General features: G+C 39.8%; 1 protein-coding gene across 3 annotated transcripts; it reads right to left on the bottom strand.

The window, feature by feature from the left end:
- Nucleotides 1-349: 349 nt before the first annotated feature.
- LOC102105312 (serine/threonine-protein phosphatase 4 regulatory subunit 1-like) lies at nucleotides 350-22,005 on the bottom strand. Of its 3 annotated transcripts, XM_005524847.3 has the most exons (20): nucleotides 21,907-22,005; nucleotides 21,767-21,811; nucleotides 17,060-17,192; nucleotides 16,621-16,727; nucleotides 15,883-16,025; nucleotides 15,198-15,344; nucleotides 13,515-13,622; nucleotides 12,330-12,395; nucleotides 11,583-11,741; nucleotides 10,921-11,114; nucleotides 10,150-10,583; nucleotides 9,304-9,536; nucleotides 8,638-8,730; nucleotides 7,955-8,140; nucleotides 7,515-7,676; nucleotides 6,824-6,924; nucleotides 5,627-5,747; nucleotides 4,979-5,113; nucleotides 4,171-4,312; nucleotides 350-3,470 (listed from the first exon to the last, which is right to left on the bottom strand). In XM_005524847.3, the coding sequence occupies exons 1-20, from the start codon at nucleotides 21,911-21,913 to the stop codon at nucleotides 3,316-3,318; spliced, it is 2,871 nt and encodes a 956-aa protein (XP_005524904.2). In that variant the 5' UTR covers nucleotides 21,914-22,005; the 3' UTR covers nucleotides 350-3,315. The 3 variants fall into 3 exon arrangements, with proteins under 3 accessions (XP_005524904.2, XP_014109615.2, XP_087920913.1); XM_014254140.2 differs by lacking the exon at nucleotides 21,767-21,811 and having other exon boundaries at nucleotides 21,907-21,984; XM_088064787.1 differs by lacking the exons at nucleotides 21,767-21,811; nucleotides 21,907-22,005 and adding an exon at nucleotides 18,498-18,562.
- Nucleotides 22,006-22,026: the final 21 nt, after the last annotated feature.

The following is a 22,026-nucleotide window of genomic DNA, read 5'->3' as shown; positions in this document are numbered from 1 at the left end:
GCTCCCATGTTTCAACACTCAGCTTCCACAGAGAGATGTGCAGCAGACTGGATTTCACAGGTAAGACAAGACCAACCATGGTGTGAAGCTGCCAAGAGCACAAAACAAAACTCAGGCACTGCCTGAGCCTGGAAGGAGGCTTCCCATTAAGTTCCATATCCCCACAGGTAGGGGAAGGTCCAGCAATTGATGGCACATTTTAATGATTCTTTTACTACACAGCATGAAGAATTCCACATTCAGATCTGGTCTGACAGCCAACAGTGTTTACAACCAAGACAGGTTTCATTTCATTTCATTCAAGAAATGCAATCACATCTCACCCATGACAAAAATCAGTTACCACAAGTTGGTTTATAAAACAGTCACAGGATTTATTGAGATAAATACAAATAGAAAGTTACATAGATTCTTTATTCTGACAAATGAATGACACTTCCAGAGTGTCCCCACTTAACTGGGTTCTAAACACCACCGTGTACTGACACAGCTGCCACGTGCTCATCCCACCAGGGCCACCAGTGAGGCTCAAACCTAAGCAACATGACCAACATGCTTTGGATTACAGGTGCTGGATCATTCCCTACAGCATCCCAGCAGTATTGCACCAACTACTGTTACTGTCATGTTCCTTAACTAGAAACACTGAAAAGTAATATTCTTTCTGCTGCTGTGAAAGTGGATGGACTACCTAACTTTGCTCCACCTGGCTTTTTAAATACATATTTTTGCATAATTTAAACAACCCAGAGAACTGCACGTGAACACACTCATTGCATACATTTGTCTAGGACAAGACGTAAAGTGCGGCCTTTAGTCATGCTGAAACAATTTCTAGTTTAAAACTAAACCAAAAAGACAAACTTGCAGAGGGTAAATCTGGGTAACAGACCTGCACATTGTCTACAAAAATCCCACCCCAGAACTACGCTGCCCCCCATTAGGACATGCAACTGGGGAGTTGTAACAGGAGGTTTTAAACGCTTGACCGAAATCGCCTCATTCAAAATCCACCTGAATTTGGGAACCAGAGAGGTACCAAAATATTGTTAAAAAACAAAGAACTTTGTTCAGCCTTTTAGTGAACTTTTATAGCTGGTGGCTTACCCTTTACACACATCCTAGTTAAAAACTCCTACTGAACACGAACCAAACATGCTAAAGCCTACGGAAGCTTGTGTTTTCCAGTGGATTATTGCAAGTCAAGGTAACTATTGAAGGTGATCTGACAAACAGCAACCTGGGTTGGGTTAATGTTCAAGGTATTTAATTTATATACAGTATATTTTAGACATACTTACATATACACACACTTAAAAAAATCTGTTCAGTGCCGAGAAATTTAATGAACTGATAATAAAAAACAGAAGTAAAACCTTGTCAGAAAGGTCTTAGAAAATCTGAACTGTTAGAAAATATCAGTATAATGCCAGCATTAGAAAAAGATATTAGAACTAGAAAAAATTAACTTGAGGTGTCTTTTCCTTAAGAAATTGCAATCATAAAAAATCTGTACTGAAGAAGCATTTGTTTTAAATTATAAAAAAAACTGTAAAAAATTAAATGTAGAATGCTGCAGAGTTTACACTGTTTGCTGCAGTAGCAGTAGTATATTTCTGCCTGCAACGTCCAAAGAGCATTTTGTGATCTTACAAGAAAACAATTTGTTACAAATACTGTACATATTATAATACATGACTGCTTAACTCATATAAAAGTGAGCCCTCCCAAAATACAGAACCCAGCTGAGGAACCTACTCACTGTCTTGCAGACAAGCCACATTCAAACAAAACCAAAACAGGTATTTCTGTAAAAACCTTCCCCCATGTGAACTACTTACTATGGAACATGAAATAAGGACAAGTATTTACACAGGTCTGCTGAGGAGAAAGGACTCTGCCCTCAGAAAGAAAGTAACTGTTATCACATGAAACCATTTCTTTAGTATTTAAACATTAGTTTTTGAGCAGGACAAAGTTTCAATCCACAATAAAAAAAAAATAAAAATTCTTTTTTCCAGGACCCACATTATTGCAGATTTGGGATCCAACAGAAGATAGGGTTCAGCAGAAGTATAAGCTTTACAATTTTTCTGAGGTTACTCAATCTGACTAACAATTCTGCTCTTTCTTCCAAGCCCCTGTTCCAACAGACAGGAGACATCCCATTTCACCTTACATGTCTCATTTGGTATTTGCCCCAAACCTTGCACTACAACCCACAGAGGCTGCAGAGCAAACTGTGGCACCACCTTTCCCTGGAACATTTCTGCACTGAAGGTTTTGCAGAATTTAGAGCTCCTTTGTTTCTTAGGAAAAGCTGTTTGGGGTTTAACCACTGGGCAGGTTACAAGGTGTTGGTTAAATGAGGTGTGCATGTAAAACAAACAAAGACTCAAGCCTGTAACTCTCTGTAATACCCTTGAACAGCTCCAGCTCCTGTCGCAGAATTGAACCTCTTAACTCAAGTGACCTTTGCTGGGGCAGAACAAGGAATTTTCCGCTTAGGAAATCTCCACTCTACCTGCTCCAGGGCGAGGCAGCAGCAACAAAAACTGACCTGTGAACACCTGTAAGGGCAGTCAGAAATGTTGCTATTATGACTCGTTAACACTGTAAGGGCATAGCTCAGAAGGAACAAATTAATAGAAACCTCACAATATACAAAGAATCTTGAGCTCTCTGTGCTTTGAAAAATATTACACACAAAAATGATCCATGCTTAATTCTAGCAGTGTAACTACTTTCAAAAATGAAATAATTTTTGAGCTTTTCCCACTGATAGAGAATTAAGTTCTTCATAATTTTTTGTTACAATTCAAGACTATTCACATATATACACTTTTTTTCAAACAAATGCAATAGGTGGTACAGTACAAAGATCATAATAAAAGTGAGGAAAGAACAGCTTCAGGAAAGTTTGCTATAATCATGTTTTAAGATTTAGCAACCTTTTTAAGCTTATAGCAAACTTGTACTAACGGAAATATTTTGTTAAAAAAATGAAATGTAAATTCCAATTATGCTGAAACACTGAGTGTGGTGTAAGACTTCACAGACAATACTAAAGGTGCAGGTGAGGTCAGAGTTATCACTTCCATTTACAAAGGGAAAACCAAAAGGAAGGAATTATTCACAGGAATCAAATACACTGTAGATGAAACAGGGTCATGAAATGAAGACTAACATTTCTCAACACCCCCTTTTCTGCTCAAATAGGTAACAAAACCCACCTTATCTGTCCTCATTACTCACACTAACAGAAACAAGGTGAAAAACTGTCCTGCTGTTCAGCCTTCACTACAGAACAACCCCTTAGTTTTGTTTTTCAATGGTGATACTGTCCATGTTATTCTGTTTCAGTTTTATGGTGGCAAAGAATGACACATCTTGATCTCTATCAGATTGCAGGGCTAGAATGGTTTCTTCTGCAGCTTCTAGATGAGGATTGCCAACACTTTTAAAATAAGCTGGAATAAGGGAAGAAAAAAGACAATTTTAATCAAATCCCAAGGAACAAACCCTAGAGCATAAGCAGTGCAGAAATACAGAGAATGCCAAAACCATCTGGGGCAGCTTATCCAGTTTAGTCTCCTTACAGAAACTAAGGAAGCTGACAGAGAAAGAGAAATATACTGCTTCTGATTCATCTTATTAGGTACTTATATACTTCTAAGATAAACTTTTTTCGCTGAGTCCTAAATAGAAATGTATCAATGAGCAACAGGAAGCTCAGGAAGCTGCTACCGTTCAATGCATTCCAAAACCTTCTCTATACTTTATTCTGAAAAGAAGGTAGGAGATTTCTGTGCTTCTTCCTCTGAACAATCAGAGGGCAGCACACAAATTACATTGGCGACACAGAATAACCTAGATGGGTGTTTAAGAGGAACGCTGGATTCCAAACGCGGTTCGCGAGGCCGCACTGCCCCCGCGTGGGGCCGCTCGGCACCTGCAGCACCGGCCGAGGCAGCTCCAGCCCTTCCGGGACGAACATCCCGCGTTCCAAGGCTGCAAAAGCCACTCGAGTACTCTCAAATCTGAATTTAAATCCTAGCGCGAGATTCTGTTTCACAGCCTTGCACCGACTGAGCTACAAGAGCTGTGCTGGCAGAGGAGAGCCAGCGTTCCCGAGGTGTTGGATCTTCCCAAGGAAATGAAGGACCACACCTTTCTCCAGCAAGGTCTGCCTGAGAGCCTTGGCCAGCAGGACCCTGACGTTTGGCACAGGATCCGATGCAAGACTTAGAAGGCTGGGGAGTAAGTGTTCAACAAACTGGTCCACAGGCATGCACTCCTCTTCTACAACAGCCTACGAGACAAACACACAACAGAAAAAGCAAAATTTCTGTTAAAAATACACTACTTGCCATTCCTTTTACTGCTTTCCACTTTGTCCTTCATTTGGCCTGTTAAAAAAGCCCTGGAGGAGAACACCCCACCCTGTGTATCACCATTTTGAATTTCAGCCAAAGATGGGCCAGGAAGAGCAGATGGATTTCTTTCAAGAATGTTTTAGGAAATGCTGCCTCTCTTGCTTGTTATCACCCTTTTCCCTTTTAACATTCAGCCCTTGCTCCTCACTGCTACCCAAGTAAGCAGTTTGGGTTTGGAGGGGGTAAGTGGTGGCAATAAAAAGGGAAATAGTTCCTGGCATCCAGCACCCACTGGTGGTGTGAAGAGTTCCTGTGATCCTTTAGCCTAGCATGGCCAAGGATTAAACAAATATATCTCTATTTGGGACCTAAGTCTTGGCTTCGCCACTGGGATACCAGATAGTGCAAGGATCAGCTGTGGCAGCTGGAAGCACAGACCCAGACAGGGATGGGAAAGCTAGATGCCAGCACTGAGACCACACTGACTCTGAGCAAATCAAAAGTGTCCCAAAAAATTCTGAGTCCAGATTTCAATTTTGCCCACATTGCTGCAAAACCCCAGATTTAATGTACACACAGAAACAGAGAGAGAACATTCCAACCTGACAAATGAAGGCAAAGGCTTGTCTCCCGACCCACTTGGAGCAGTGGCGAAACCGCACTACGAGCTCATTGATGAAATTTAATCCCAGGGCACTGGCACTGTTTGCATAGAACTTCTGTAGTATTGCTACAACCTGTGAGCCAAAGGAATGGGAAAAGGAGGGGAACAAACAGAAGAAATAAAACTTCATGCAGCCCTTAGACTTAAAAAGATATCATTTCATTTCTACAATTACAATGATTTCTACAAGGGACACTGTATTCAATGTAGCCAGCTGTGCTTGTAGGCTTCCTAAGAAATTAAATCAACTTTGAGTAATGATCAGTAGTTGGTTGTTCTGTGTTTTGTTGTGGTTTTTTTCCCCCAGAACTGGGGGAAGGTTTTCCAAATCACATATACTGTCTTTCATTCACTTGAAAGGATTTCTCATTCACATACAACCACAGGGAAAAATTTCAGCATCTGTGGCAGTCTGACAACTCAAAATATTTTATCAACTTTCCATTTCACTTTTTTTCCATATTGAGTCCTGTGTTTATCAAAGCATTCCTATTCACCCTACTTGTCTGAAAACACAGTGATTTCAGGTACCCTCTCCAGGACCATTTTCCTGCTCTCCTGCCAGGAAGTGAACTAAATCCCCTACCAGTTTGAAGGAGATCCACCGAACTTCTGAAACTTTATCGGAGCACAGAGTTAGTGCAATGTGCCTTAAGTAGTCATAGACATCATTGGGATTGTAGAGCTCCAGGATCAGGATCAGCTGCCTGGAACACAAAGGAAATCATTAAATGTACCAAGTGCAGCACCAGCCTACTGCCTTCACTGGCTATTACAGGTGGGGAAGGAGCACCAGGGTTACTACAGAGCCCTTAAGCAGTTTGTTCTTCACTTGTTAGAGGCTTTAATCCATCAGGGAGGCCAAGAGAAACTGATTCAAGCTACATGTACCAGTGTATCAACATTATCAAAAAGAATAACCAAAAGCTACAAATAAAAGCATGAGGAGCTTTTTTTCAGCTTCCAACCAATACTCTCTACATTCTTACAAAGCAAAAATTGAATATTTACCTCAGTGTAGAAATCTACATTTCAGAAAATAATTCCTATGTCAGAACCACACAGAACACACTCCAGACACAGAACCAGCACAGAACCAGCAGCCACACAGAGCCCAGGCAGTGGCAACTCCTCACCAGGGCTCAGGGAGCTGCTGTGTAACATCTGTACCACTGTAAGTTTGTTGTGCCAAACTACAAAGGGAGAACAAGGCCTCAACAGCCCAAACATAGCAACACGATGAACACAAAGGTCAGGCTTTATCTGCTAACTGTGACTATAATGGTGCTTCAGATATCAACAAGGTTTATAGAAAAAGAACTGTGGGATGTTAATCTACCTTTTTTATATACCCAGTCTTATAGAAGTATCAAAAGAATGAACTTTTTAAAAAAACTGTTTTTTCTTTTCTACACATTAAAAAAATTCGTTTTTACATGTTTCATTAATTTTTGCAAGGGAGCCTTGAACTAATAAATTCTCACTGAATAGTATCTATCAGATTGTCATGTTTCATCAGCTGCAAGTGAACCAGATCTCCATTTCAGAAAAATCACAGACATTTAAGTTTCAGTCACACATACAACACAACTTGTGAAAAATAAAAAACCCAAAAACCCCAAATGCCCTTGACTCCCCCCAAACAACCCTAACAGCCAGTGGCTTTTTCCTTCCTAAAGAAGGATTGTAGCTCCTAATTGATATGTGCTAACTTCTGAATGTAATTACTTATTTCCAAGTTAGTAATACAGGTTAAAAATCAGAAGTTAACAAAATTACATACTCTGCCAGCTCGTAACGAAACCTCCAGTTCCTGCTGTTATCAGTCACCACAAATTCTTGCAGCTGGTAAAGATACTCTCGCCTTTTGTCTGCATGAAGTAGCTAAAGGAAAAACATTACTGGTATAAACCTGATAAAACTTTAAACTTGCAGTACTCTGGTGTGTCACTAATCACACCTATGTGCCTTTTCCTACTTGAAAGCAAGTGACCAATGATAAGGTGCTTCCTAAAAACTGTGCACAGTCAGCTGAGTGCCTGGACACACACAAGTGACATCCAAAGTACGAGAACTCATCCCTTTAGCAACACGCAAAGCACCATCTGTCGGCATGTGAGTGAGTTACCAAAAGCTGAGGATCTGAGTGTATTCCACAGCAACCCACCAGGATCTACTCTCTTCTATCCCAGCCCCAAACACAAATTGCTACTGGGCTAACTTTCCCAGTTTACAACAGGCAGCAGCATTTACAACCACATTTACAAAGGGTTTTCAGCTTGGTATTTTGTTGGGATATGAGAGAAAAGAGCAGTGAGGCACATTAAAAGAAGGAATAGAGGCACACACACATAATGGTAGCATTGCAAAAAACTAAACATTCATTAGATAGACATGCACAGCTCATTCAAAATCTCTTTATATAATGGAGTCAGAAAAAATGTTATGTTGAGAAATTTAGTACATTTTCCTACCTTCAGAAAGTCATACAGATGTTTGAGGACACCAATACGCACTTCATCCAGGTCTTTCAAGAACCCATTGAAAATTGGCACCAGATCAGCAGCTGTCAACTGATCCCCCAGGATCACAGCCAGCTCGTGGATGGAGAAAGCCAGAGTGCGCCGCACCTTCCACTGCAAACAGGCCAGCAAGGGAACTATATGGGGCACCATGGCTAAAATAAACAAGCTGTTGAACTACCCCGTGTGAGGATTGAGACAGCAGGACAAACAGGGCTAGCAGAAAGTGTTAATCGTATCTGATTGAAATCTGGAATTTTATGTTTTTAGTGCACATTTATTCCTCTGTATGAAATTCCTCTGTATGTGATCTTATAACTACAGTACAAACTGAAGAAAAAAATCTCCTCCTGAAAATTCTGATTTTTTGTAACAAACCTTTCTTTTCTTACCTGTACATCTGAAGCCAGTGTCTCATAGGTGTCCTTGAGGCAGTGCCAGTTCTGCCTGCCCAGAGTCAGGGCCACCCCGGGCAGGCTGTAGGCGCAGTGCTTGGCAATCTCAGTGTCAACAGTCTGGGCCCGAGCAGGGTCAGTCATGGACAGGTACTGGTCCAGTAAAGGCTGAGGGATGATGTCCTACAGACAACAAACTTCAATTTAAGTGCAGAAAGAAAATCCAGCTGCTCTGCTTCAGTTCTACCCACCAGTCAGCACAAAAACACAAGAGACAAGACACCCCTTGGGTGTGTTAACCTCACCAAGGGTAAATTACTCCAATGGTTATTTGTCCTCTCATGAGGATATAACAGTCAGCAATGAACACTCATTATGGCTTTATCAACACCTTGCATCAACCTGAAAATCAAGCTGAAAATTCCTTCTCTGCTGATGCCAGAGTAAATCAGTGACAGAACACGACAGTCAGTGCCTACCTTAGTTGCACAGGTCACCTCTAAGGCACCAAAAAGGCAACAATGTTCCTAATTTTCTCATTTAAAACAGGGTTCTCCTTGAATTCTGGAGCATTCCCTCACATTCCCGCAATTGATCCATTACAGAAGGTGTCACTGCATTAAGGGTGAGATGAACTGTATCCAGTACTCCACTAAATCCTTTAGATGCCATTTAATCACCTGTAATTTTGACTTGTCATCTTCAAATGGTGGATTATTTTCTTGCTCTTTCCTCAAAAATACACTGGTTCCTCTGTGTTGCTCCTCCGAGTCCTGTAAAATGAGGTACCAGGTAGTGAAACGAAGGATACTTGGTGCTGTTTGGGCTATTTCAAAGCATCACAGTGCAGAACAATGGAGCTCAGATTCAGAACAGCCCTGCACAGGCAAAGCCTTGCACAGGCAGAGCCTTGTTCAGTGTGTTTATGCAAGTACAAAAAGACAACAGTTGCACACGGAGGCAAACAGAGACTGTAGCAGCAACAAGGGCAGCAGTAGTTAAGATTTACTTCTAAAGAAAGCAATCTAACATCACAAACCCAACATTCATACACATTTTGGATGGTTACTTTTAAATAGTGTTTATTCTTGAAATTAACTTATATTCAACAGAATTTAGTCAGAAAAAAAAATGTACAAGACGACTGCAAAACTTTAAGTCCTGGGTCATTTGGGTGCAAACAGAAATGATAACCCTTAATGGCTTTTCTTTTTTTGATTAGAGTAAGTAGAACATGATAGCTGTGGTCTGGTAATGTTCAAAGGCTTTGGATCAAAAGTAGGTCAGTTGTGCCAGGGACTATACAACCCCACACAGCTCAAACATGGAGCACAATGTGTACTTACCATACTTTTCAGCACGCTGGTGCTTGACTGGTCACTGATGTCATCCTGGGAGGAAGGGGATGAAAGAGTGTCCCCCTGCACCTGGTTGCAGGCAGCATCTGAAATAGCTGTTTCATCCAAAATCATTTTGTTCTGAAGATTGTCACTACTTTCATCCATTTTTTTGGTCTCACAGTCACCAACAGAATCAAACTGAGCAGCTCTGAGAGCAGCAGACAACACTTGGACCTGAGCTGTAAAGCAAAAGATGGTTATTTAGTTTCCTTTCTGCATTTAAAGGCACTAAACTTGTAATTAACTCATCTGAAAAGATAAAAGATAGCCCAGTATGAGCTGCACAGATAATGCTGTATTAGCAAACATTCGCTCTTGGAAAGAAAAGGGCTTTTACTACAGGGCACTCAAGAGACTTGGTGACAAGAAACTGAGCTGACTATAGATGACAAGAGGGATCTGGTCCATGAAACAGATCCCACTGTCAGGCCAATATCCTTCCAATGCTTTCAACAAAGGGCCTGTTTCAGGTGGTTAAGGAGAGAGAACTTGAAATTAGGGCCATTCTCAGTCAGTCCATTAGCTGTCACTAAACCCACAGCTGCTTTCCCTTCTGTAGTTGGATCAATTCGTTTTTCATGCAAACAGAAGCCAGGAACATTTTCCCAACTGCTCTAGAAATAACTCAGGTCTTATGAAGAAAGCTGTTGCATAACTTTCTACTACAATTTACTACTCAAGGTAGGTTCATCACCCTATGAATCCCAAGCCAATTAAAATGCAGGCAAATGTTTTGTAAGGGCCAGAAAACCTTCTCAGAGAAAACGCAATTTTACTGTCACAGAGCCTCACCTTGAACATCTGGATCATCTATGTGCTCCTGTAAGCTTTCTAGAACCTTTTTTATTTCACTGCTAGCAACACAGTTATTACATGGCACAGAGCAGGCGTCGTTGTGCTTCTCAGCTTTGAACTGCAGCAGCTCCAGGTCCTGACTTATGTCGGGCAGAGGAGGGCGCCAGTACAGGAACGTGTTAAACACATCCTCGGCAGACGGCAGCCTTGAGCTCAGTTCTGGAAAACTGCTCTCCTTCGTGGCTTCAGTGACACCAGCAGCAGCTTTGTCACCCTGACACAAGCGAGAGGATTCTTCCCCAGGGCTGGCACAACAATCTGAACTTTCTTCCCGTGGATCTTTATTTAGGTCCTCAGAGAGCTTTGTATGAACTTCTGCTGAAGTCTCCTCAGTTGATGATTCCGGTTTGATTTCCATTGGTTGTTCTGAGCTGGAAATAAAGTTATTGAAAGTAAACTTTAAGTACTCTGTAACAAGAGGTTTTCAGTGAAATGCTTCATAAAAGGCAGCAGCAACAACAGAAACTTCTCTCTAAAGAAAGACAAAATTTGTGTTAAGACTATGCTTTATTTCACCAGTTTTCCCCTCCAGTGAAGCCAAAGTAATTTTTTCAATAATGTGGTTACACTGAAATGTGTGACCTCACTCTTCAGACCTTTTCTGGAACTCAAATATTCTCAAATGAACATTTTTAGCCTCGACAAGCAACAAAAACAATTCCTTTCTTTTAACCCCTTCCACTACAACACACCTTTCCCAGGATTTACCTGGACAATGCAGCATTTGCACTGGAAGACATCACAGTGATATTGTTACTTGGCTGACAGGAATTTGAATTCACATCTTGTGCTGATGGTCGGATACTCAGTGTCCCATCTTCTCGAATGTAAAGACCAGCACTTGAAGGGTTTGCAAAGGTAGAAATGAATGGGCCAAGAGACTGAAAAGCAGCCTGACGAACCTGTGATAGTGTAAGAGCAACAGTCAGGCTTCATGCAGCTCTCACAGAGTTGAAAAATCTAAATGTGGTACAATTTTCAGTAAGAACCAATTGGTTCTTAACACAACAAGCTTAATTTAATACCAAATATAACCAATTACCAAATATGTGACACTTAAGCAAAGGGTCATACACCTAAGCCTGTATCTACAATCATTGTACAGAAATCTTTTGGAAGTTATAAATTTGAAGGACATCTGTACCTCAATTCATCTGCTTAACACAAGCAACCTTTTCTCAGAAGAGTATTTACACTTCTAAACTGTTGAGAGAGAGGAAAAATAAGACACTATCTCATTAGAGGAAATTACTTTTGAGCACATTAAGCTCTGATCTCAGCAAATGCACTTCAGAGCTCTACTGAATTTCCCCATTATTTGTTTAGGATCTGCCTGGGAGGATGCATCAATTCCAGAGGGAATTACTCACCCATCTGCAAGTGTCACTGATCAGGCTGATGAACAGTGGGGACAGTTTGCTCCTGCGAACTTCTGGGGACGTAGTGTAAGACACTGCCATAAAGCATTCAGCACAAGCCTTCCTCATTCCCCACACACTATCAGAACACAGCTCAAAGAACTTGGGAATCTGCCAAAAATAAGCCAATCCAAAACTAATTAAAGACTGAACAAAGCAGTATCAAAGTATTTGTTTGAAAACTAGAGACAATGAAAACTCAAGAGAGCATAAAATAAGTAAAGAACAGAACAAACAGGGACAGGTTAAATGCATATGCTAGTTATATTAATTAGAAAAAAAAAAATCTGTCTCTCACTCCATTAAGAATGTGTGTACAACTATTTGCAATGAGAAATAATAGAAAGAACTATTAATGGCCTACAAAATTATAATTGAATTGACGATCACTGAATGATCATCTAGTTCAGGGAAAAATAAAAGTGGTAACTCTACAGTGTGTGTAGATACATAAAAATATAACTGTGTATATATATATCTGCTGTCAATTACATTTTAAAACATGTTTTGCAAAACAAGAACTTTGCATTTCTCTTAATTGCCAGTTTTGCTGTGTAATTGCAATCAAGGCCTTAGCCAAGTCAATTAGAAAATGCATGCACACTGATTAATTTATAGGAAAGACAATAAAGGAACTCATTATTAAACTTTCTGAACTGAGAAATACAGGTCTTGCAAATTGATTTCATTTTTACATACCAGCAGTCTTTCTGTGGCTTCTTGCCCAACTGCATTACAAATGTCACCAAAATTAGCTGCACAAATCTAGGAAATAAAAAGTCATTAATAACACTGTGTCTCTTTCAAGGGCATTAGTTTGATTATCAACTCCACCATGCATTATTTATCCCATCAAACAACTGCACATGTTTTGACTCTTCCAATTTCAGCTCTGTAACTGCATCATGTAATATTAACTCATCCAAACAAAGACTCATTGGAGCAAGTGTCCATACACCACATGCCTCTGGGATCAATAGTAATAAAGGTTTCTGCATGAGGAGCATCATCTGCTCCAGTAACCACCAGAAGGGACAATAAGCCCACATGAAAGTTTAAATCACTTTGAGCAGCAGCTGTCAAACCCAAAGCGGGCCAGAACATGATACCAGGGTCAGGACTTAGGTGTACTGACAGCACTACCCTGGCTCAAGGTGGCTTAAGTGCTTTGCTGAAGCAAAGTTTAATCAAGGTCTCAAATTCATGCCATTTACAGGCCATTACAGAAGCTCTAATTAAGGCAAAAGGGACATCCCTTCATGCTGGCAAAATCTGAAATCATTTAGGATAGAGCTGTGTTAATACACCTTTCAGTCATTCTCTGTGCTTATTTAGAAGGCAATAAAAGCAGCTCAAATTCCAGCAAGTGCAGCTTATGTTGCAGACCAAGCTGAAGCTCAGCATGACCCCTAAGTCTACCCAAATATTTTAATACTTCTTGTGCTACAAGTTTCCTTTTGTACTCAAACACAAATTAAAGTAAGTCTTACACTTTGGGGATTTCTCCTTTCAATAATAACAGATTTTTTTTTTAAAGAAAGGATGTCTCAAATGTCTATTACTTTTGAATTTTGAAATAAGATGCTAGAAATTATAAAAGTTGCTTCCATCCTATAACCCAGCACAGCAACTTTAAAAAAAAAAGTTGTGCAAAACTATTAAATGTACAAGACCAATTTAACTACTGGACCTGATCTGCTGGCCAAAGTCTGTTATTTGTTTCTTTACTGAACAACAGAAACTAGAACCATGTCAATAAATCAAAACTTCTCTTCCAGATGCTTTGAAAGTTCATCAGCTAAAATTATAAATTATACAGGAAGGCATTTGAACAGCAATGTACCAATTCATTTTCAGGTGGTTTAGGGTTGGACACACACCAACCTTTCGGACTTGAAACAATTTCCCATCACTGCACAGTTCACAGAAACGAGGAAGCAGCATGTGCTCAACTGTTGTTCTGCTCAACATAGAAGCCATTTTGCAGATTATCTGAAAATCAGGAAAGGAACATGTGTAAGGAGAAGAAAATTATAAAGCTTGTAAGCACAGCCAAATATTCCTCCTGAAAATTACCTCAGAGAGCAAGATAGTGGTTACAATCAAATTGAAGAAACTGTTACACATTATTTGTATTTCCATACACCTGTTTTATGTAAAGCACAAACACAGCTTTACTTTAAATCATTCTATGCTAGAACATAATATTTCTGCATTTAATTCCTTGTCTTTTTTATCTGGTTAAATAGTCTTCTGTTAGTAGATTTGTTTTCAAGGTGTTTGCAATGTGGCAAACATTGGCACTTTTTATGGAGAAGACAAAAGTTCCATAAGTGGACCTCATAAAAACCACACTCTTCAAGCATATGGGAAATATCCCAAGCTTCAGCATGCAAGTAAGGCATTGGGCTTTAACAGTTCAGATACTTAAAAACATGCACAGATATGTAGGCTCAGATACCACAATAAAATTGAAGTTCGCCATACATCAGGAGACAAAAAAAGGGGGTGCAAGAACAACCAGTTATTTATGTGAGCCAATGCACACTTTACAGGAATGATGCCCAGGAATTTTAGGAGTTAACAGCATCTAATTAAAGGAAGTTAGTAACAAGCTCATTAATTCAGCTTTCTCTGAGGAACCATAAGTTTCCACTACCAACACAAACCATGTTTCTGCTTTGGGTTGTATGCTTCCTCTCAGCTCCCACTTTCTGGGAGAAGTTGCTGTAATTCTTGTATTTGCAAGAAGAGAAAGCAAGAGGCTCTCATGCACCAGGGGTTTAATGCTTACACGAACATCATCACATTACAGTCCTCATCTTCCTGCTTTTATTTTTAAAAAAATATTGAAGCTTTCTACCTTCACAAAAATAAGTTTTATTCCTTTCTAGGAATAAATGCTTGCCTTTGTAATAGAATGCTAAATAAGAACTAAGGAAGAGACCATTCAAGGACTTTCCTACAAATTTTCAAACTCCTAAAAGGCATCTGGTGCTCAGATGTCATCCTGGAAAATTGCCTAAGCAATTCCCAACTCCCAAACAAGGAAGAGGAAAATCTAGCTGGTAAAATATTTTACAGGTCAAGTGTCAGATATCCATGCTGAAATGTAATTACACACCAGTACTTTTTTGTGGAGTCAACTGATTTCTTGAAAGTCACCAGGCAATGTTTTTTTCAAAACACTTCAGAACTGAGATCAGGTCATATTTCTACAACATTACTGTGAAACCTGGTAAAGCAAATGTAAAGAACACTCTGGGGAATGTAACAATCCTAACAAGAATTTTTTAAAAGGCTTCCAAGGACCAGTTGTATTTTAAAGCTATTCAGCTACTATTTTGACATCATTCAGCATCCTGAAGTATAAAGATGCTGTCTTTTTAAATCTGGTATTTTCAAAAATTCAGAATAAAAATTAAAGACTTGTTTAAAAAGTAAAGTAAGTAAAAATCCAAATATCTTAATGAATAAACACAAAAAGTTTGGCTTACTTTATTTAATGTCAACTCTATTCCTGGACCTCATCTTAACCACCATTACAAATTAATGTTATCAACTTACATTGACAGCTTCCACCTTGTACTCATCATCACTGTCAGGAGCAGAGAGGTCCAGCAGAATTGGACACACCTTATTTTCAATGTCACTCTGAGCCACAAGGTCTTGCTCCAGCAGTATCAGCAGTGCTTCCTGGCCTGCCTTTCTGACCTATAAACAAACACACAAAACCAGTCTGTCACTATAAGAACAACATTTACAGACACCAGAACCACAAAACTTTCTATCCTTTGAATGGACACACAGGTACAAGCCAAAAAAAAAACCAAATCCAGTCTTTATTTACTTAAATATATTAAAAACTTATTACTTTTATTATCATAAGGAATTAATAATAAATACTAAAGTTTACCATAATCATTAGAAGACATTTTACATTCTAAAAATAAGACAAAAGATGAAGTAGAAGACAGGATCTGCAAGTCATGACTCCTGTAACAGATTCTGTCCATGTACTGTCAGGCAAATCCTGAAGTTCCTATTATCTGCTGAGGGAAATATTAAAAACAAAACAAACAAAAAAAACCCAAAAAACCCAGACCTCCCTAGAGCAATACGCTGAATAAACACAGAGCACTACATAAAAGCCAGATATCAAGCAAGAATTTCTTCTCTTCCTCATGCCTTAAATTCACTGAACCACACAGAATTTTCCAAGGATTCAACTCTTGTTGTCTGTTTTTCCTACCTGATTGTTAACATCTGTGAGGTACCTCACTACTATGGGCATAAGGTATTCAAAAAATGCTGTTGGGAATTTTGGTCGACTTTCTTGTAGAAAAATGGCAATAGGAGGTATCTGTTCCATCAGCTCTGTGCGAACAGTTGGCTCTGTAAATAAAAAGTTCAAGTACATTGGTAAATATTAAATGAAGATCAGGTACCTCAAGGAAAAAAAGTGGCATTTTTCTTTATGTTTTCACAACAGAGAAAAATTAAAATAAACAAAACATAGAAATAGCATCACTGAGATTGCCTATTCTTAAAGGAGAACTGAATAAAACAGAGTAGCCTTGAATACATCATCACAGTTCAGAGATTTGGGATCAGTTCCCAAATCAATCCCATTAAATGAGATAACAAGATGGAAAACCCAGTCACCTTGAATTATATGCACAAGAACTATTAAAACACACAACTGCTCCATGCCACTTACACCAGATAAAACAAATCAAATGTAACAAACTTATTGAAAAATGTTGCTTCAGGCCCTATACTAAGAATAGGCCTTTCATTTAACATACAAAATATTCCAAAAACAGATATAAAAATGAATGTTTTCATTGACAGATCTTCCTGCTAGATGATTCAGCTTCCTTAGCTCATTCATTGCCTTCTCAAAATCGGAAGTCAGTACTTCCTATGTTGCAATTTACATAAAATAACTTACGTAAATTAAAAAACAAACAAAAGTAAACTTTCAAACCTGCATCTTCAGAGAGCCTGACCACTATTTCCATTACTGTCAGAAAGTCTTCTTCATTGTTACTGAAATCTCGAAAGACATCCAGAAGACCCCTGGCAATAATTTGCCTGTGGAGTGAACGCAATTATTGCCTTAATATCCAGCCAATGACACTTAGATGGGATGCAAGGGGAACTTATCAAGTGTAAATAGCACAGATAAAACAGACCAAGCTCTTCTCTGAACATTTGACATACCAAAAAACCAAAAATGGAATCAAGAGATCTTGTTTAGATAACCAAGAATGAAAATCTCTTTCCATGGAAGTGTTTCACAAATTATTCAAGTAGAAATAACATCAGGCACGTATTTGGAAGAACAATGAAAGACACAGCAACATTTTAACACCCACACTGCGCTCAGACTCGGGTACCAGCAAGTGTGCCTGCTCTGCCCTTACCTGTTAAATACATTATCACTGAAGGCATATTTCTCTAGACGAGCCAGTGGAGTTAAGTTATCCTGTCCAGGAATATCCAAGAATGCTGTTATCCTCATGCTATCACAGTCTGGTCCATAATCTTCAAAGCCAACTTGAAAGACATGAAAAGTAATGCCAAAAAAAAAGAAAAAATAAATCCAGGAGTCAGCAAGAGATGTTACAATATAGAATACAAGAAACCAGTAGCTATTTCTTTAAAAGAAAAGTAACTGCACATCACTGGAAACAGTTTACAAAATCATCTTAAACTGTATCTAATGAAGTTGAGTGCAACACTTGCATACAGATTTGTAAATAATTCAAGCTTCAAAATTTAACTAAATTTTCAAAATCTTTGGCTTTAAACATGCTTTACTTTGCCCTTTCAGTGGAGGATCCACATGCAGAGTTAAGAGGACTTAGCTGACACAATCACACATCACAAACTGACCAACACATTCAAAAAGAAAGTCAGTCCCATTAGAAGAAACTGTAATTTTAACAATCATAGCAAATTTCAAACTATATTGCCTTAAAACAGAAAATTCTTATGTCTGTTTTAAAGTTCCATTTAAAAATGTGCATTTTTCTCACTGTAGGTACTGGGTCCCACATACCTAAATCAAACAGATAACTTGGGGAAAAACTTCAATTTCATGGTACTTGGGAAGATGCTGGGAGCTCCCTACTGCATCTATTAACTATGGACTTTTCTGTGTGAACCCTCTCAACTCTGAACCTTTTTAGTATTCACAGCTTCAGATTTTTACCCAAATATTACCACATCAACTGTTACAATTTGCCTTACCAAGTCTAACAGTCACCATTACAGACCACAGGCAGGAGGTATGACAGTGAAAAAGAAAGGGAATGGGAGAACTTTGTTGCCAAACTAATCTTAATCCTTCACTCCTACAACCAAGTGAAACAATGTGCCTGCAACACAAATCTTTCACATAAATGCTCTTATTTAAGCACTGGATATAGGAACTCCACGGAAAGGGTTGCATAGGAGTAGTTAATATTGCTGCTCTGGGTTTACAGGTGTCCCAAGCACTCCTAGAGCCAGGCACACCTCTTTCACACAAATAGAGCAACTGGGATCACGCTTAAGTAAATGCAAATTCTGCCAACACAGCTTCTCACATGCATGAATATCTCACAAACCACCACATGTGCTGACAGTGACAACCACTGAAGACAATAAGCCACTGCTTTGGTCTAAACTCCATTAATACCCGTTATAAATCACTTCATATGTTAAAAAAACCCCTCTGTTCCAAGCCTCATGTTTTTTCCAACATTTCCTATATAAAACTCTGTTTTCCAATTATTCAGCACAAGTCAAAACACTCTCAGAAATACAGCTCAGTAAAAGAGGAAATCATCTGTACATGCTTGGAGAAAAATGCTATACCTGCGTCTTCAGGTGGAAAAAAAAGCAGGTTGGTTTAAAGTCTCCAAGGAACCCAGGTGAGTTATAATACTACAGAAGTTCCAAATTCTGCTCTTCTTGCAGACAACATGCACAACAAGTTCAATGGATTTCAAACAAAGTAGAACTGTGGGATTAGATTAAATGTTGAAATTTCAAATGTGCACACAGATACTACAAGTGAACCCACAGCCACACAATAGGAAACAGATGCTAATTGTTCCTGGCTTTTTAGAACAATGACGTATTGCACTGACACCCTCATTTCCCCTCCACTGTCATTATTATTTCTCATGGCTGCTCCTTACAGAAGGGTCTGTCAGGTTCAAAACATTTATCTGTACAAGTGTAAACAATTTACAGAGCCCAGCTCTGTCTGGGATCAATCTGTTCTAGGACTTGCCCCCAGTCAAAGCATCCGAAGAGGGAACAATCCAGATTTGCTGCTTCAAGGGAAACTTGTTGTATCCCTGGCAGCTCAGGGGAAGTTACACAGCGTCTATAGGATTGCAGATTTCCCTTCTGAGGTTGCAACAAACTCTCCATACCCAAACTCTGGGAATCCTTATGCCTATGCAATTATAATACATATATAGTTGAAATTCCACACAGACCAGACACTCAGTAGCTGATTTTTGAGGTTAGTCACCTGTTACATAAAGAAAGACTGATTACAATCAATATACTTGTCATTAGCTTTACCTAGCTCCCACCTGTCCCTAATTAGAAACACTAACAATTAAAGCTCTTGGTTCACTTCAAATAGTTCAGGATTCCTACCAATTCAAATGACAATGAAATAAATCCCAGTTCTAACTTTGACTACAATACCACACCTGGGACTAATTTTGTAAACATGATGTACTTGTTTAATTTTACTGCATGGAGTAGCTCCATAATTCATTTAAAGTACTTAAGCATACACCAGTGTTTCTAAGAGCAGAGAGAAAACAGAGCACCATTACTTATGCTCAGGATTGAGAGTTAAATACCTGAAATTTTTTCCACACAATCTCACTACACATAAGTAAGGAATAATCATGGCAGAATCCATTTTGTATTCTCTCAAAAATTTTAGTTTTCTTTTTCCATAAAATAGGACACCACGGGTACTCACAAGTTTTAGAATACACCAAGTACTATAAAGTAAATCACAAATGATGAACTAGTATTTCTTATCTAACGTTCTTTCCCAGGAACATCTAATATTCAGTATTTTTCCCTCTAACTAGAGCAAACAAGTGAGCTTGAAATCTGTTCACCTATAAGCAGAAATAAATGTGACAGTATTCAGAGCTGAACTTGAGTTCACTGTGCTCAAAAGCTGTTAAGAGTTATGAGAAACTCAGGGTCACAGGACCTAGTGGAGCAATTCAATGTAATCACCCAGTGCCACTATTCACATTTCACAGCACAAATCAGTAAATACCAGCACCCAGCAGAACAGTTTCATCAGTTCAAGGTTATTTTCCTTCCTGGTGTTTGTAGAAGGAAAAACAAAGTCTTTAAATACTTTCTTATTAATTGCACAGAGGGCATAAATAAGCTAATTATTTATTTGAGATGATCCATTATCTTATTAGAAACAAGTTTTAATATGCACTTGAATTTAGTTAGATTTTACGACAGCTTTTTCCCACATTTGGAATAAGCCCCTAGACTCCCTTTCAACACAACTGATCTTCAGTGTGCATGACACTATTTCACCAATTTACTTATGCAAGTAAGACTCCAATTCCAGTGATTTATTTCACTGAGGCTTTCCTAAAACACATCCTGAACTCTTTGCTAACCTCTGCATTAGCACAATATCAGTATCTCAGTCATGGGACACCTGAACTCTGCTACAACAGAGCTTTTGATTCCATAATTCTAAAGATATTGTCAAATTAATGAACTTAATCAAAGAATAGTTTTAAGTCACAGAATTGGTTTTTAATAAAGCTCTAAAAGGTTCATTTATTTACATGCTCATCCTGAAATGGTTAGCTTCTTTTATGAATTACCACTTATGGCAAAACTGTTTTTATCTGGACATTTTTATTTACTCGAGTTTTGCCTTACAAGCATTAAGCTTCTTAATCAATTTAGCAGGCTAATCTGCTACAGTCTAAACAGACCAGCCAAGGAGTGAACTCTAATGGAAAACAAACTCTTCCAGGGATGGTCCAAGGCTGTAAGAAAGCTACTATGAAGTCTGCATTTGTTTCTGCTTCTCACACTTTACATGCTGCTACCTACTAGGGAAAAGCAGAAATCTCAAAGACTGAGAACAACAACTAATAGAATTCCACAGAATCAGCTCCTCCCACAGAGGAAATGATCCCTGCACATCTTCCAAATGAAGGACCGTAGATCCCAGTTGTATTCCAATATTTCCCCTGGTGTTCCCGAGGAACACCTTCCTCCTAAATCAGCTTTCTCATGATCAGCTGGGAAGGTGGGCAGGATGGGTCCACCTGTTTCACATTTCCAAGCGGTATCAAACAATAAATATCTTGTGACAAACAAATAAAGTTTCTCACAAGAAACGAATACAAGTACCATTTTTCTTTTTAAGTAGAAAAGTCAATCCAACATCCGACGCAATGAAACCACCCCACAGAGAGAGTTACTTTCTAAGGCAACAGAAGTTCGCATCACTGCTCGTCAAAGCTTTAACTCCTGAAATCACAGCGTTTACCAGGCTGGTTCAGGTCTGACAGGTATCCAGCTCCCCTGGAACACAGTCCTGGACTACATCGGTGTGTGATGGAGCTGTTCATTGCTCTGGAACCGGGGCACAGTACTCAACCCAAACTCACCCGGTTTGTGCGATCCAACCGGAGCACACACGGCAATCTTCCCTTCATCCCGAGATGCACTCGCAGCACATCCCCGGGATGCAGGAGCAGCTGAACACGCGTCCTCACAGCCTCTACAGCTTTGCAAAGTTTCACCGCACCTGAGCAATCTAATTATCCTAATTCCCACCGACAACAGGAGCGGGGCCGATCCCCTCATCCCCCCGTAAGCCTTTCCCAGGCTCGAGCGCTGCCGGAACTGCTGTTGACACTGCGCCCAGCGGCCACTGGAACCAGCGGGGATGGTCCCAACGCCCTAGGAACCTTCACCTGACAGAACTGCCTCAAAATCCTCCCCTCGCCCTCACCGGGGTCAAAATGCGGAGAGGGAAAGAGGGCGACAGGAGGACCCCGGGGTGGGAGCGCGGGCCTGAACAGGGAGCGGAAAAATAAAAAACAGTTACTCACAATCATCTAAGTCATCCTGCAAATCCACAAAATACAAAGGGATCCCTACAAACAAAAAACAGAAGAGAGATACCAGGGGGTTGGTTTCGGAGGGACGATGGCAGCCCCAGCTGAGCCGCCCGCCCGCCGGTCCCACTTACCGGCCATCTTGGAATGGACATGGGCGAGGAGGAGGAGCGGGAGGGCACAGGGAGGAGCCGCGGGTGCTTCCTGCCGCCGGGTCAGCCCCGAAACGCCACCGGGTGAAGGAGCAGCGGCTG

The sequence above is a fragment of the Pseudopodoces humilis genome, chromosome 19 (genome assembly GCF_049639895.1).
Source record: "Pseudopodoces humilis isolate 2021_Gansu_Grassland_sample_001 chromosome 19, ASM4963989v1, whole genome shotgun sequence".
Taxonomy (NCBI): Eukaryota; Metazoa; Chordata; class Aves; order Passeriformes; family Paridae; genus Pseudopodoces; species Pseudopodoces humilis.
Note: the sequence above shows the minus strand (reverse complement) of the source record. Positions and strands in the feature narration are given on the sequence as shown.

Coding starts and splice junctions, on each gene's coding strand:
- LOC102105312 (XM_005524847.3), bottom strand. Junction 11,115..11,582: donor TCAGTGACACTTGCAGATGG/GTGAGTAATTCC, acceptor ACACTATCACAG/GTTCGTCAGGCTGCTTTTCA. Junction 6,925..7,514: donor ATCTGTATGACTTTCTGAAG/GTAGGAAAATGT, acceptor TTTTTCCTTTAG/CTACTTCATGCAGACAAAAG.